Source organism: Coturnix japonica, chromosome 19, assembly GCF_054131305.1.
Source record: "Coturnix japonica strain WE chromosome 19, WE-NBRP24, whole genome shotgun sequence".
Lineage (NCBI taxonomy): Eukaryota > Metazoa > Chordata > Aves > Galliformes > Phasianidae > Coturnix > Coturnix japonica.
Window position 1 is genome coordinate 7,864,095 of NC_140681.1, and position 15,266 is coordinate 7,879,360.

General features: G+C 39.4%; 1 protein-coding gene across 2 annotated transcripts in view; it reads left to right on the plus strand.

The window, feature by feature from the left end:
- Nucleotides 1-39: 39 nt before the first annotated feature.
- Nucleotides 40-15,266, plus strand: part of PHACTR3 (phosphatase and actin regulator 3) — an 87,139-nt gene continuing 71,912 nt past the window's right edge. Inside the window, exon 1 of one of the 2 annotated variants that reach the window (XM_015881481.3) lies at nucleotides 40-646. In XM_015881481.3, coding sequence (XP_015736967.2) covers nucleotides 538-646 — 109 coding nt within the window. In that variant the 5' untranslated portion in view covers nucleotides 40-537. The remainder of the gene's footprint in view (nucleotides 647-15,266) is intronic. The other variant, XM_015881482.3, reaches the window with a different exon arrangement.

Genomic DNA, 15,266 nt, shown 5'->3' on the forward strand with positions numbered 1-15,266 from the left:
CCTCTACCGGGCGGGGCGGAGCCCCCCGTGAATCACATGCTTCTGGGAGAGGGCGGAGCTTCGATGCTGCTTACACCTGCGGTGTCCTCCTCCTTTGTGCAGTGCAGGTGCGGCACCTCACACCCCCTTGGCGTGACATCACGCTGCCGCTCGCTGGGCACGATGGGAGAATCCCGATGTTTTCCGACGGATGCTCTGAGCGGCGCGGCGGCTTAAGGCGGCTCCGGGAGCGACACGCGGGGGCTGCGGGGCTCCGGACGGACGGACGGCTGGCTCACAGCTCTGCTCTCACCCAGCCCTGCGGGTGGCATGGCGCACACACCCCCTGAAGAGGCCGCAGCCGTCCTCTGAGCGCCTCGGTGCCGGTGGAGGGCCCCGCCGCATCCTACCGACGGCGCCGGGAAGATGCTGCCGCTGTTGGCGCTGCCCGGCTGACTCCTCGCCGCCGCGCCCCCGTCCCCATTGTCCCCCCGGCGGCCGCCGGCTCCATGAGCGCCTCCTCCTGCCCCCGCCTCTGAGCTTCCCTCCCGCCGCCTCATGGCTGCATCGGAAGAAGGGCCCGGCTGCTTTCTCCCGCGAGGCAGATCGCAGAGTGACCCCAGCATCCTCACCGAGCCCGCTGGCCCCGGGGCCGGGGAACACGCAGGTAACGGCCCCGCGCTCCGGGCAGTGCCGGGATGGGCGGGGGGCGCGTCGCGATCCGCCTCCACTTTGCAGCCCTCTGAGAAGCGGGCAGACTCTCGCTGCAACGGGCTCCGATTCGGTGTCGGGGCTCGGCAGAGCCCTGCGCTCGCAGCTCCCATCCGGAGGCGCGGCTGGAGGTTACCGGGGCTCTGCGGGGAGCGCCGCACCTGGGCTGCCCCGAGAGCGTGGGGCGGGGGGGGGGTAGTAGGGGCTCCCAGCGCAGAAGGGAGTGGGCTGTTTGCGTGCCATCGCCATGGAGACAAGAGGCAGCGGGGTCGCAATTAAGCGCTTTCTCCCCTTAAGAAGGTAATTTTCACTTCATGGGGAGAAGTGTAATCTTCTTACCAAGTGTGGCCACAGAGGGTGGTGCCTGGGGGGGACACGGTTGAAATACCAGCAAATAAACGGAATATTCTGATTAGATCTATGTATTTTTCCCCCTTTAACACTGGCTAATGATGTTTTTAGCTTAACTCCACTTTGAGGAATGATTCTAAATGTCTGTTGGCGGTGAGTCAGTAATTGCAGATGTCAGCACCTAAGCAATGACGACCCCTTTAGAGGAAAAAGAAACAAATAACCGCATCACTTCAATGTGATGTGATCGCAAAGAAAGGCCCAACAATAAGCTGGGAGCAAAGGCAAAGAGCCAGTTTACTCTGGGTTTATGTAAGGAGACAATAATGCAAGCCCTGTAAGAGAAAAGGAGTAATGAAAATAGCACAAGACAATGAATGGACTGTTGATACTCCCTGCCCATTACACTGAATTCTAAACCCAGAAATAGGTTTGGGGTTTGAGTCAGGCAGTGTCAGCCTGAAAGAGGTAGTCCAAAACTGCATTTGGGGACTAAAATCTAGTTCTGGTTTATTTCAAATTACTGAATGAATAAAACATTCCAGTCTCTTTTTGGTACACCTGCCACACTGTTCCCTTCTGGTCCAACGTGTATATTAATACATTCATATTTGTAACTATTTTAAGTTTTCTCACTTATTGGTTTTATCAAGTAATCCTAAGCACCTTGGTCTAGAATGAAATACAAATTAAATTAAGCAAAACAATAGATGATTTGTCTCTAATGCCCAACAGTTCCAATTCCTTAAGTAAAGGGAACAAAGGACTCTAACATGAACTGCTCCACTCACTCCCAAAGGGGCAATCTTGACTGAAAGGAATGTATGCTTCTACCATTTGATTTCTGAGAGCAGAAGTGACTAATGAAAGGATTATATATTCAGTCTCACTTTTAATTCCCCTATGTTGTTTTCTGCTAGGCAATTACTTGTATCTTTGTGAAATATACAACAAAGAAAGTATACAACATGTCTGACACACAGACAAAGATATTTATATTCAAGTTGCTTTTGTGTGTGGAGAAAGAACTATCAGTACTAAGAAAGCATTTTTCCTCCTCTAAAACAGACTTTATCTGGTAGGACAGTGTCCCATTGCATGACAGAAGCTATAGTAACATGCAAGAAAATATGGCTTTTAAGGTATTATAATAGATATACAGTATGTGGAAAGAAATAAAAGGTGCTAAATACATATGGGTTTAGTCTTTGTGAGTAAAAATAATTAGTGGTAGAGTTGCATGTTCAATGAGCTTTTTCAGGTTTGCTATATACTGCTTAAATTTGTTTATCAAATAATATTGAACATCTGCATGTTCCCACCTGATAATAAAACAAATTAAATATTTTACTCTTATTCTGAGTAATCACATAAAAGCCTGAAATCTAGTTTATACTGCTGTAAGAATGATGTGTGGTTTAGCATTTAATGGATTTCATTTTACAATGTTATTCTGAAATATTGTCATTCTCATTGTATGATCAGAATAATCATCTATGGACTCTTCAGTCAAAAGCCTTAAGTAAAACTAGGAGTATTAGGAGTGCTGAAAGGTACCTGAAGGGTACCAAGTTTGTGTTTACATCCCAGTCCTGCTCACAGACTTGCCTATTAGAGAAGCACAAACATGTAGGATTCTTTGTTCATTTAAAAAAAGATAAATGTGTGGCTTAAACGCATGTTTAAATTATGTGGACAAATAAGCCAGTATCAAAATGAAGGTATGGCTGAAGGATCCTTACAGAAACATCCCTGCTTTTGTATGGCATTTGAACAAGGTATTTCTGCTGGAGGTTATGTCTTCTTTTGCAACGTTTTCCTGAACGCAGGATGTGGTGGGATTATTCTGCACCAATTCATTTTGCTAAGTCTACTGTAGGAAAGGATATCAATGTAGATAAAGTAGTGGTATATGAAGTCTGCTTTCCTGTTGTCAACTGGTTTGCTGTTATATGCAATTTTCTGATGAACTGTTGGTTGAGATTTGATCTCAAAATTTCCCATGCGAGAAACAAATACTTAAGTTGGTTGATCTGTTTCTTTTAAGGAGTATTCCTCTTCCAGTGATACATGAAATAACTTAAGTAACAGTAGCCTAAGATGTTAGAAGACATGAGAAATTCTGGACACTTGTAATCCTGACTGCTGCAGTTACTCCAAGCATCAAATAATGGAGGCTTCACAATAAAGATTATTATCTATTTGTTTTTCTTAACAAAAACTAAACAAACAAAAAAAAAAAAGGAAAAAAAAAAAGGAAGAGACTTGATGTGTTGTGTTCTTCTTGCCTCTGGGCTGAAGGACTACCTCACAGATAGAATAAGGACACAAACCACCTAAGTAATCCCTGGGGGAAGTTATAAGGCATATCATAATTACCGACATATTTATTGCTTCAAGTTCTGTGGGTTTGAGTCTTGCACATAGCATTAGGAGACTTGTTAGCAATAGGAATATCATGCTTTCCCTCCTTAGCCATCAGGACATCACACTAGCAAACTGTCTGATGACAGAAGTTGATGGCAGGGATGGTTCAAACACTTAGACACATATTAAAAGTAAAGTAGGTTTGCACCCTGGATACTTGTAGGAAACAAAGGAAAGACAAAGAGAAATGGATACAATCGGACTGCAGAGACAGACTGGTGAGAGCTTTCTAAATCTGCACCAATGACTTTTGCTGTAAAACTATTCATTCCATGCCCATAATTCAGAAAAACCTGTAATTGTGCTTAAGTAAAAACATGTACTTAAGACTCAAGAAAATTGATAGTGGGGTGAATGTCAGGACAAAAAAAGATGCTGTTGATGTCCTGCCTGTCAACTTGCTGATACTGTCATTGCTTTGCAGTCATTCAGATCACTACAACTAGAGACTGAAGTCCCTGATTTATCAATGATGTACTATGTTGATTTGATACTAATGCTCGAGCCAGCCTACCTATGGAAATATTCACAAGTTTCTTCTGCTGGAAAGACTTTGGACTCTCAGTTTCCTGTATCACGTAGTCTGTTCTGCTAATAGAATTTGTTTGTCCTGCATGGTATTTCTTATGAAAAAAATAAGTGTGCCAGGTCTCCTTTCCCAGCAGTACTAATTTATGACCAAAATTAAGCTAGGAAATGGTTTTGCCCCACTTTATAACTTTACCATATTTTTCCACATATATGAAGTTTTGCAATATTTTAAGTACTTTTACTCAAAGTCAGCATATATCTGATCTAATTCAGACTAAGGGCTCCCAGCTGAAGATTGCTGTTCCACATATATTTAGTTTCTCCTATGATACCAGAGGGACTCTACTGAGTAGCCGCACGGTTGAGACTAGAAATGTGCAGATATTAATTCACATTCCAACTTAATATCCTATTTCCATTGAAATTCAAATATCTGCCTTGTACAGCTCCCCAAGGCATTTGTTATTTGTGGAATGTCCAATTCCTGACATAGCACCATAAAAATCACTACAATATCACCAAGCAGTGCAATGGTAGGTAGCCTTTAACAAAGGGGTTGTTGTGCTTTTGGGAAGCTCTGTTTCTTTCTCATCAGTTCTCCAGTTTCTTGCTGATCTGATCTATGTGCATCCAAGTTCCTGTCACGCAGGGAAGCACAGAACTCCCTTCTTCTGTCCTGCAGTGGAACATCTTTTCCTGCCTTAGACTTTCCTTCTTGGTGCGTGACTCATCTATGGCAGCTCTTCTCCAGCTTTCCAGGAGGGAAAGAGTAATCCCCCATTTCTGGAGAGGACAAGGGGCACAGGGTGCTTAGGCATGTCCCACATGTGGGACTTAATGCACAAACCAGCAATTTTGGTGCTGCACATGTGTGGATTCACAACAATAGTACGATATCATTGCGTTGCAGATCAGTGAACAAGATGAATGCTTCATACAGACTACCTCATACTGGCTGTCTGGATATTTTACTTACTGAAACTGTAAATACTTTATTTTTGGGGGATTTGAGACAGAGATAGGGATATAATGCTTTAACACTAACTTTTGCAGCAGTGGAATGAAACCTATTAATATGCTGTTCACATTGAGAGTTCTTTGTAGAATTTTCCAAGATCTGACCATTCCTACTGCTAGGAGTATTTAGACATATATTAGACATCTGTAAATGAAATATAGACCTCTAATGGGGGGGAGGAAAGCATTTTCCAGTTTCGTTTCTCCTAAATCTCCTATGGTTGGCAGGTAGTTTGAATGTTGCTAAAAAGATATTTAAACCCTTTTGTCCAAGAAGTAGAAGTACTCATTACACACCATAACATAGACTGAATTTATGATTCAGGTCAACATATGGAAAATACTTGCTAGCATTTTTATTACAAGTTCTATCCCCCCCATCTATAGAGGCTCTGGAATCCTTGAAAAATAACAGTCCTGTTTTCCTCCCATCATTACAATCACTTACATCTGGTGATTGATTGGACCAGATCTCACTTTGAAAGGTACAAGCTTAAGAGATTGTTGCACAGCTCAAATGTGCACTCTTCTCCCACACTGCAGACCCTGCTGTGCTTTGCTGCTCCAGATGTCTGCTCTGTCTCCTGTTCTCAGTGCTGCTAGCAAATTCCTTGGCACACATGAATGATTAGATCTTAACTTGAGTATCAGAATTAGAGAACTATTCCTATTGCATATCCTTGGGAAGTTTTTTCACTAGTTACCCGACTAGCAGGTTCTAATATCCTTTGTTTCTCTTGTTGAATCAGAATTCAGTTTGTTAGTTCTAGCATGTTTTAAATATTCTGTCTTCTCTAGTTCCTGGGAATCCTCTGCCACGTACCTGTAGGAACCAACTTAAATGCATACAAGTTCTTTCGTTCCAGTTATGTTTAGTTGCAGCAACTGTACTCCAGCATTACAAATAGAAGGGATGATGTACAATACACAAAAACAAAGATTGTTTTTCTTTTCCTTATTGCTATTTTACAATGGTATTAAATAATGCATCTGCATCTAACTGAAGAAATTCTTAGGCCCTAAAGATACAACCATCAAAGCAAGCTGCCCAACTGAAAAAGAGCTTCTTCAGAGTTACAGTATCTCACACAACACACACAGAAGTATTACAGGTCTCTTCTATACTCAATACAAAGGGCATTTCTGTTTCTCTCCTTAACTCTTCAGATGTTTTTATGTATCATAAAAGAGCTATCACAGACAACAAAAAAAGATTCAGGCTCAGATTCTCCAAGCACAGATTTCTAGACTGAGTAATACCTACAGGTCATAACTGACATAATGCACTATTGTGCCAGTTGCTGTGCAGCATATAAAGAGAAACTGTTCTGACTTTAACGAGCTTTTTCTAATTTGGGAAAGACATAAAGCAGCAGAATAAAACAAGAGGTTCTCATTTTTTCATTTGGTGAATCGAGATTAATTTCCTCCTCTGAGTTTTTATAGCAAGCTGGTGACACCACTGGAAGTTGACTCTGGATTTTGTAAGGCCCAGTTCTTATTGTAATATTGATTTCTTTAAAATTAATGTGTTGGCAGTTTCTTGTTCTCTAGCTTCCAGTGTTATAATAACAGAAAACGGCTTATGCACAGGATACAGGCAAGTCTAGTCCCTGACTCTGAGATTTAGCATAAGAATGTCTATTTGTTAAAAGCCTTTGCTAATTGAGTCTTTATGCAGAATGCTGTTTCATTTAATAGGAGAACAAATGGAAATCATGGGCTTTTTAATGAAAGATGGAAAGGGATTTTTAATATATTTTTTAATGCTTTTCCTTCCCCTCTGCAATTAATCTACCTCCTAAAACCCTTTTTTGATAGGAAGCAGGGGTTGCTGGGAACTTGACAGAGAACTGAAGTCATAAAATATCTGCTTGTCCACTATTCCCTTCCTCCCGCCCCTTCACAGCATTTTAAAACCACATTTGTGGCTTTGCATTTTAAAATTTAATAGCTAGAATTAATTACTCTAGCTTTTCTGGGCAGGTTAGATCTGTAAATACCAAAGACCAAGTAAAGCTAAATATGATACTTTTGCTTTGCTTCCAAACGTAGATAGAATTCATATGCTGATACAATGGATTCTTTGTGCCTTCAAAACCCATGCCTTTGTTTCAAATTCAAGTTGATTTACGGTATAATGTACACCCAATTTATACATGCCCTAGAGAGCCCATCATATAACTACTCGAAGCAGGTCAATAGCTTCGTGATTGAGTTGGCATAAATATTTCAGTAAGATGATCTTAATCAAAGAGTGTCTTGCTTTCAGTAGCATGGTAATATCCTGTAATCACACATGGTTCATGCATGCAAACCTCTGATTTAAAAGAGGTTCTTATTCATAAAACACTTCATGGTGTATATAATGAAGAGAGAGCTTGTGTTCACTTCCTTATATTATTATATTTTAACACCATCAAACCCCATTCTACTGCAATAACCATCAGCTGGACTTAGGTCACTGCACTGCATCAAGCCAGCAAAGCGCCTTCAACCTTTCCTGCAGGCTGCTACATCTCTCAGACTCTGCCATCTTCCCTCTGCCCTTCCTATATTGATCTGTGGTGAACATCTGTCACATTTCATTCAGTTGCTCACAAAAGTCAGCATCTTAATTCTGTGATGAGACTTTTTAAAAACTCTTATAACAATATGAGGAATGCTCTCCTGGATCAGAATCTGTGTGGAGTATTTACATAAAGCAGAGCCACCCAACAGGAAGAGTTCACTCCAGTTCTACAGGGGAATTGTACGCTTCTCCCTATTTCCCTGCCTTGTCACATAAGAGAGATGATGAGATTGCTTTGCAAGAAGTGGCCACACTACATGAGAATACCTTAGCTTGCAAAGGTAAAGTGTTTTCAGCTGCATGTGACAGGTAGAGAAGAGAGAGACAAGGGATAGAAGCTGATGACTACAGGTTTGGGACTGAATTCTGGAAAGTTTCCATCACAATAAGTAGTGTGACAGTGTTATTTCAATTGGACCTGAGAATTGTGAATGGGACAGAAAAAGGAAATAATTAAGAAATATTTCTTCTCAACCAGTGCACCATGGTCAGGTATATGGCTGAACAGCCAGGGACCACTGAATTACTGTCGGCATTGTGATGACATGCCTCCTCCATTTTGAGGATGGCAGATAAATTGAAAGCTTTGAGTCTTGCCCATTCCTATTTGTTTCAGCAGCAAAGAGAAAGGAATGGTAGAATCCTGAAAAAAAGCAGTCACTTAAGCATACCTAAGCTCACTGCTATTAATGGCTCAGGAATGGTAGGCACTTCAGGGACATTTGCATAAATGGGGAGCAAAGCTGAACAGACTTCCAGTGGCAGGTCTTGGGAATCCAAGTTGTTGGGACTGTTTCACAAATTTGGGCCTGCAAGCTAAACTTATCTTCAGCTACTGAAATCCTCTGCCTAATTGGGTTGCTCAGAATGTATGATAATGTATGTAAGCTTGACTTAATTGGGTTTCTCTGAAGTTACAGACAGGACTTTCATAATTGTGTGCACTCTGCATTCATAACGATAGAATAAAATATTCTAAAATTTATACATATATATTTATATAAAACTTCCATCATGCAGTCTGGGTAACAACTTTCAGGCACTGCAGAAACTTCAAGGAGAAAAGTACCTCATTCTCAATTAGTCCATTTCAACTTCAGCTAAATCTTGCTTCTATCGCAGTTGCTCAATTGTTTTTGCTCTATTTTACACTGTCTGGAAGCACAGAATAAGTATTCAGAATACTATCTATGTGGAAAAAGCTCTAGAACAGATGAAATGGAGCCTAATATTCCACTCCACACAAATTCTCCACTTGTAGACTATGAGCTTAAAATGAGTTTCTCATTTAACTCAAGAAAATTAATGCAAAAATTGAAATAAACCACTCAAGTCACTTCAGATTTCACATGTGAAATACTTCATTTGAGAGAAGAAGTCAGTCTGTAACATTGCCTTCTGCAAGTGAGGAACATAAATGAACTTTCTGTCATCTGCGACTATGTTATTATTTTGGAACATGAAAGGTCCTGAAAAACTAACTTTTTTTTTTACTGTAAACTAGCGATACTAATTCAGAATAGTGTGATACAGAAAATCATACCCTCACCTAAACTGCAACTCCACTAGATCTGCAGTAACTGCAAACATCAGTCATTGCCTGCGGCTATGGGCTTGAACCCTTGCAATAGTGGTTAACTTAACAGCTGATATGATCCAGATGCATGTTTTCTTAAGGCAAACACAGAGTATATGAACAACAGCTGTCAAGATAGATAGCAAATAGACTTCTTACTGTTGTGGTGTACATTTTGTGCTATAATTCAATCACAAAAATAAACTGAATGACAGACAAATAAAAGATCATTTCAACAAGTATTAGGTGGCCTTCAAATTCTAGAACATTATGTGAAAACATTTTTAAAAGGGACCCTGAACACTTAATAAAAACACATCCTCAACTCTCTTCTCTATTCCAAGAAAGTGTCTTTGAAGACTGACCCAGAAAAACGACGCTCCTCCTATCTCATTGAGTTGAAGTTCCTCCGCTGTCTAACAAATGTCAGACTGAAAACAGTTTGCTTGGGGGCACTTATAGCATCTCTCCTGCATGAATGCCTTGGTGGTAAAACAAACAAACAAACAAAAAAATAACAAAAAACAACAAACCGACCTCACACCAAGGCCACTCCTTCCAGGTAATACTTAGCAGGGTGTAATGCTGTAATACAGTGGAAAGCACCACAATGACAGCAGAGTAGCAAAGCTCCAGGCCACGACAAACCTCAGACACACAAACAATTCCACTTAACCTTAGAAAGCCTCAAATACACCTCCACATTGCCTCCACTGCCAACCCTTAAATGAGGTCTGGGAAGGGGAGGATCCTGGCTACAGCCATTCCACTCACTCAGGTCCACCTGAGCTGTTCTGGGTTGGCCCTGCCTTCTTGCCAGGTGCTCCATCACTGTGACTTAGCATTTCTGCTACACAGGACCTCTAGCATCATTAGCCATATTCTTAGTTGAAAGTTGCCATTAATCTCCAAAGTTATTGTGGACAACATGAGATTAAAACAAAACAAACAAACAAAAAACAAAAACAAAAAAAACCAAACCTTGTTTTTGAGAGAAGAAACTAGGAGTAGAAAATAAGTTATTGAAAACAACTCCTTCTGTTTCATTTATATATTCCTTATTTCTGCTCTAAAAACACTACATCTAGGATGTGTTTAGGTTTTATTCTAATACATCAAAGGCCTCTATTTCTTCTACCAACCTCTTCAAAAACCTCCAGAAAACTATGACCTGGGGCATTACAAATCTAGCGTATTCAGGAGATGCTATTTTATATAATCAGCTCTCTTGTGTCCTGTACCTGCAGAAAATTCATTCCGCTTCCCATCCTGGACTTTAATCTTTCTCTATTTCTCTGCCCATTGAGCATTTCAGAAGCATTTCTCAGTAACTCATTAAAGAAACACACAAAAAGCTGCCAAGAGCTTATGCATTTTGAGATTCTCTGGCTGCTCTGATGAAATGATTTTAAAGGAGTTAAGTTATTGAATACATTCCTAGCGGCTAAGATGCTATCAAAATATCAGCAAAGTGAAATTAATCCTAAATTTTGGAATACATACGTATAAGATAATGTTCTCACTCTATCCAAAGGGACATATCTCTGCTGAGTAGGTTATCCTTTTCTATATATACACATTGCTTATCCTATTAAAAGTAATGGAAGACTACCTCTAGTGGGTTTAATTAATTAGTATTTAACTCAAGAAATTCCCCTGTTATTTGCCATCAAAGCATTGCAGAAATGTTTTTCAGATCTTGTTAGATGATGTAAATTGTCAGACAACAAGAACTACTTTTGAACAGATTAATCTAAATACACGTATCCAAGCAGAAAAAAAACAACAAACTAGGTACCCTAGATTTTCAAAGTTAACTTTCATTTCACATAGTTTACTGAAGAAAAAGGAGAACATCAGGTGTTGCTTCAAGCCTTTTCACAAACAATGATTTTTAAACACCAGAATACTGTGTATTTTTTTTTTCCTGCTCTGCACTAATGATATGATTTTTAGCCTGATAGTGCCTGTTAAAATGAAATTATACAGACGTAGAATTATCTCTTCTAAGTAAAGGAGACAAGGCAAAACATATCAGAGCCAACGGGAATGCATGCAGTTTAGGGATTTTGTTGTTTTACAGATCATAATGTTCTCATAATACAAGAGAGATTATGGAAATATGGCATAGTCTTATTTTGTCTGACATGGTAAAGAAAGAAAGATTTAAAGGATTAGTCTTGATGACTTAGCTGTTCCTTTGCAATGTATTGTGATATAATAAGAAATAATGCAGTGCATATCCTGAACATAAAAGAGAGCCTCTGGTCAGAATCTCGTTAATGCCAGAAATGATTTAAAGCTAGCTAGCAGTCCCAGTTTTCTGTCCCAGAAATGACAACACAAGATGTGACACTTCTTATTCTAATACTACATACGAGCATATCATGCATACAGTTAAGATATCATTCACGAAAACTAATTCCTTGTTTTCACTTTTCTTCATTGTTAGAATCCTGAGGACAGCACCAGAAAGCAGGATTAGGTTTTAGGTGGAAGCTTCTACTTTGACAAGAAATGAAACTACCTTCTTTCTTTTCCAAGTTCTTTTCTTTTTGAGAGGGCTAAAGACGCAAAGTGGTAGAATTGTTTTTCACTCAAGTCAGCTAAGTGCCCAATTTACACATTCATTAGACACAAAGCTTCACTCGCTGTGCTAACAAATCACCATAATGAAGTCTTTACACACCCACACACATTTATACACATGCTGTTGCTCAGCTTGCACCTGCAATGTTGGTGAATAGATGTGTAATTGCAAGAGCTAGCTACTAGGCAAGGTTTATATAGCTACAGTAAGTAAAGCTGCTTTTTTCCCCCCTCTACATTGCTATCGTTGACAACTTTTTGGAAGCTGCTTTATGGCATAAATCAAACTGTGCTGTTACACAACTCTCAAAGACCTTCCCAAGGAGCCTGTAGCAGCTCCATTAGGGTTGGCATTTGGTCATAAATGCACTGGACAGCTGGTCCTGGGCTTCTGTCTCTTGTGGAGTCAGAGATCGGGGTACTAACAGCTCCTGATAAGCTGAGAGCAAAGGGAAGTGCTAGAGAGCAGAAGTTTAAACACAGTCTTATGGCTAAAGGAAGTTGCTTAGAAGGGGTCAAAAGCTGCTACTAGAAGATTTTCCTGAAAATAATAGCAAATGCTAAAATCTTCAAATTTTTTCACATTTGTGTTGCTAATGGGAATACTGCATTTGCTGCTTAGAGCTTTTCAGTCAGATTTTACACTAACAGGATACCACAAATCAGTAACCCCGTTCTCAGAGGGACTACATCAGGGCCTGATATCATAGCACAGATGACCCAAACTTTAAAATTGTGATTTTTATTGTGAAATTTTTAATTAGACCTTCTTAAAAACAATATATTTTCCTCTCATTTTGCATGTAACATTCTCCTGTGCCAAAAAAAACCCCACTTCATTGATAACTTGGATGTTTTGTATCATGCTGAAGTAGCACTGAGATCCCTATACAGGCATTCCACCCATGCAGCAAACCTGATGGCTGACCCAGTGCTCCTGCTCTCATCTTGTCATTTGGATGGCTTTCAGGAGGTACAACTTCAAAGCAACGACTTCAAAACAGAGTGTGTGGAGTGGTTTTAAGTAGCTACTTCATTTTGCTATTCTTCTGTTCAGAGCTCACTCTGCTATCTGAGATGTGAAGAAGGCTTCATCTATTCCACTGCCATCTAAGTATATTTGAGGTAGCAAGTGTGTTATTTAGGATTGTTTCTCATGACAGATTGGTTATTTACAGCAGTTGTTTCCCAAAGATATACATATAATCATTTTCATAAAGTGGCAGCAGTTCCGGAATCACAAATATTACAGTGTATTTGTTTAGCCTTATTATCATGCAAATCAGCAAATTCAAAGTGGCGTTTGTATACATATGTGTATATATATCTATACCTATAAATGTATATAACAAAGCAGGCAATGTCTGAAGCAACAGAAATATGCCATCCTGATGATTTGACTAAACCTCACGGGGTGGACAATTTCACTGCTATTGCATATGGAATCCTTACTCTGTTAACAGCATAATTTCAATCCTTTTGGGAATACTGAAGTTATTTCAACAGTTTGCAGTTTGTCAGTCCTTTATATACACTTTATTTACTAAACAACAAGAGATTTGATGAAATGATAGGGTAACAGAAGTAGAATTTTTCAGCTATTCATAATTTTGAGGCTGATTTAACCATTCACCTAGAATTGTAATGCAGAACAAGTAACTGCACAGGTTAATGGCAATTACAATAACTAACAGGCATACTTGAGTAGTTTGCATATGCACTCATGGGATTTCTGTGCATATAAATGATTTGTATATTTCAGCATTTGATTTCACACATTTTTTTCTCTGTACGTATAAAAGCTCCCTTCACTCATAGTTGCCATGCCTATATCCTTCTTATCCTTCTTGCACAATATTTTATACTGAATTTTCACAACCTTTAAGCACGCAATCACATGCTTCAACCAAGTTATTGTATTTGTAACTGACTATTTGACTGCTTGAACAGAATGGGGAAATAAGTCTCTTATTTAATCAAAGATTGAGTCTTAATGTATTTGATTAGTTTAAGGCTGTTATATTTACTAGAAATAAAGAAAATTTAGAAAGTGAATGTTGAAAAATCCCATTATCTGTCATTGTGGTCCTCCTTGAGATCCTACTTCCTACGCAGTCAATAGCATAGAGAGGTCACTATTTGGCAAGATATTCTCCCTCAAGTTTGTTTGGTTTTTTATTTTATTTTTTTTAAAATTACTTCAGTTTTCCTTTGTTACTTCTATTTTGCTGTTGTTGTTTTTAAGCCTCAGTAAATCCAGCTACTGGACGGTTACCTCACATCCCTATTCTTTACATTTTGTTTTCAATTTCCCAGCAGTCACTTCATTTACTTTTTTCCACAGTGACTCTAAGCACGTCCAGCTCTCTAGATCTGAATGGTTAAAAATGTTATTCTACAATGGTTCAAGCAGGGAGTGTTTCCCTGGAGCTGCTGTAAGGGTGTGATCACCTTCATAGAGCAGAAGACAACAAGTTTTTCTCACACCCATTTACGAAGGGCTATGATTTAGTTTGAGTGGCACTCAGCTTGTCTGAAAGAACAACAAACTCAGGAGCTGTCATCAGGGATATCTACTTTCAGTTTTGGTTTTTCCACCTTTAAGATGTGTCAGTTCCTTTCCAGGATAAATCAGGTAGCGTATTCCAAGAGGTCATAGCTGACATGAATGTTTTATAGGGTGAGGAAATTGTGTCAAACACAGATGTTTGTTTTTTTTTCTTTTTTTTTTTCCCCTTTATGTCTTTGCTTTTGGAAAATTCTGATGAGATTAGCCTTGAAATATCCACACAACCCAATTTACTGTGAAATCGCAAAAAAGAAATAGCAAAGTATCCCCTAAGTTCATAGAATCAATGGATAATCCAGGAAGTTTCATCTGTAATCATTTGTATGGTCTGGCAGTTTTATAACGCAGCTAGACTTTCTTCAGGGAGTAGAATGACTCACTGCAGAAGAGACTGAGCTAGTGACAGTTGAAGAGTTCTAATGATGCCTTTTGTGTACCAACAAAGAAAAAATCCATTATATTCTGTTCTTATTTTATTAATTAGACATTCTTTACACAATGTACTATCAATTAAGCCTCATTGCAGAAATTCTCAGTATGCTCCCATTCCTTTTATCGATAAAAAACATACCAGTCTTGAATTAAATGCCTGAATTGTTAGAGCAGGTTTAGAGGATAGAAAATGGTCAACTTCTTTATGATACAACCCAAGACACCGATGACATAATTACAGCAAGCTCCAGTGGAAAGACAGCAAAACAGAGAATGTATTCCCAAATGACCCAGTCCAAACACATACTGATTATAGGCCAACCTAGGATCTAAATTCATGAGTATCTCAGTATACACATATATCAGAAAGCCCAATGTTGGACTGTGCTGAAGAGAAGCATATCACAAACCATGTTTATTCAAATCACGATTTCTTATTTAAGAGTGTTTTTAAGAAGACAAAATATTGAAATTCCCACAAACAAGGTACCAAATTGTCATATTAGTCTAGA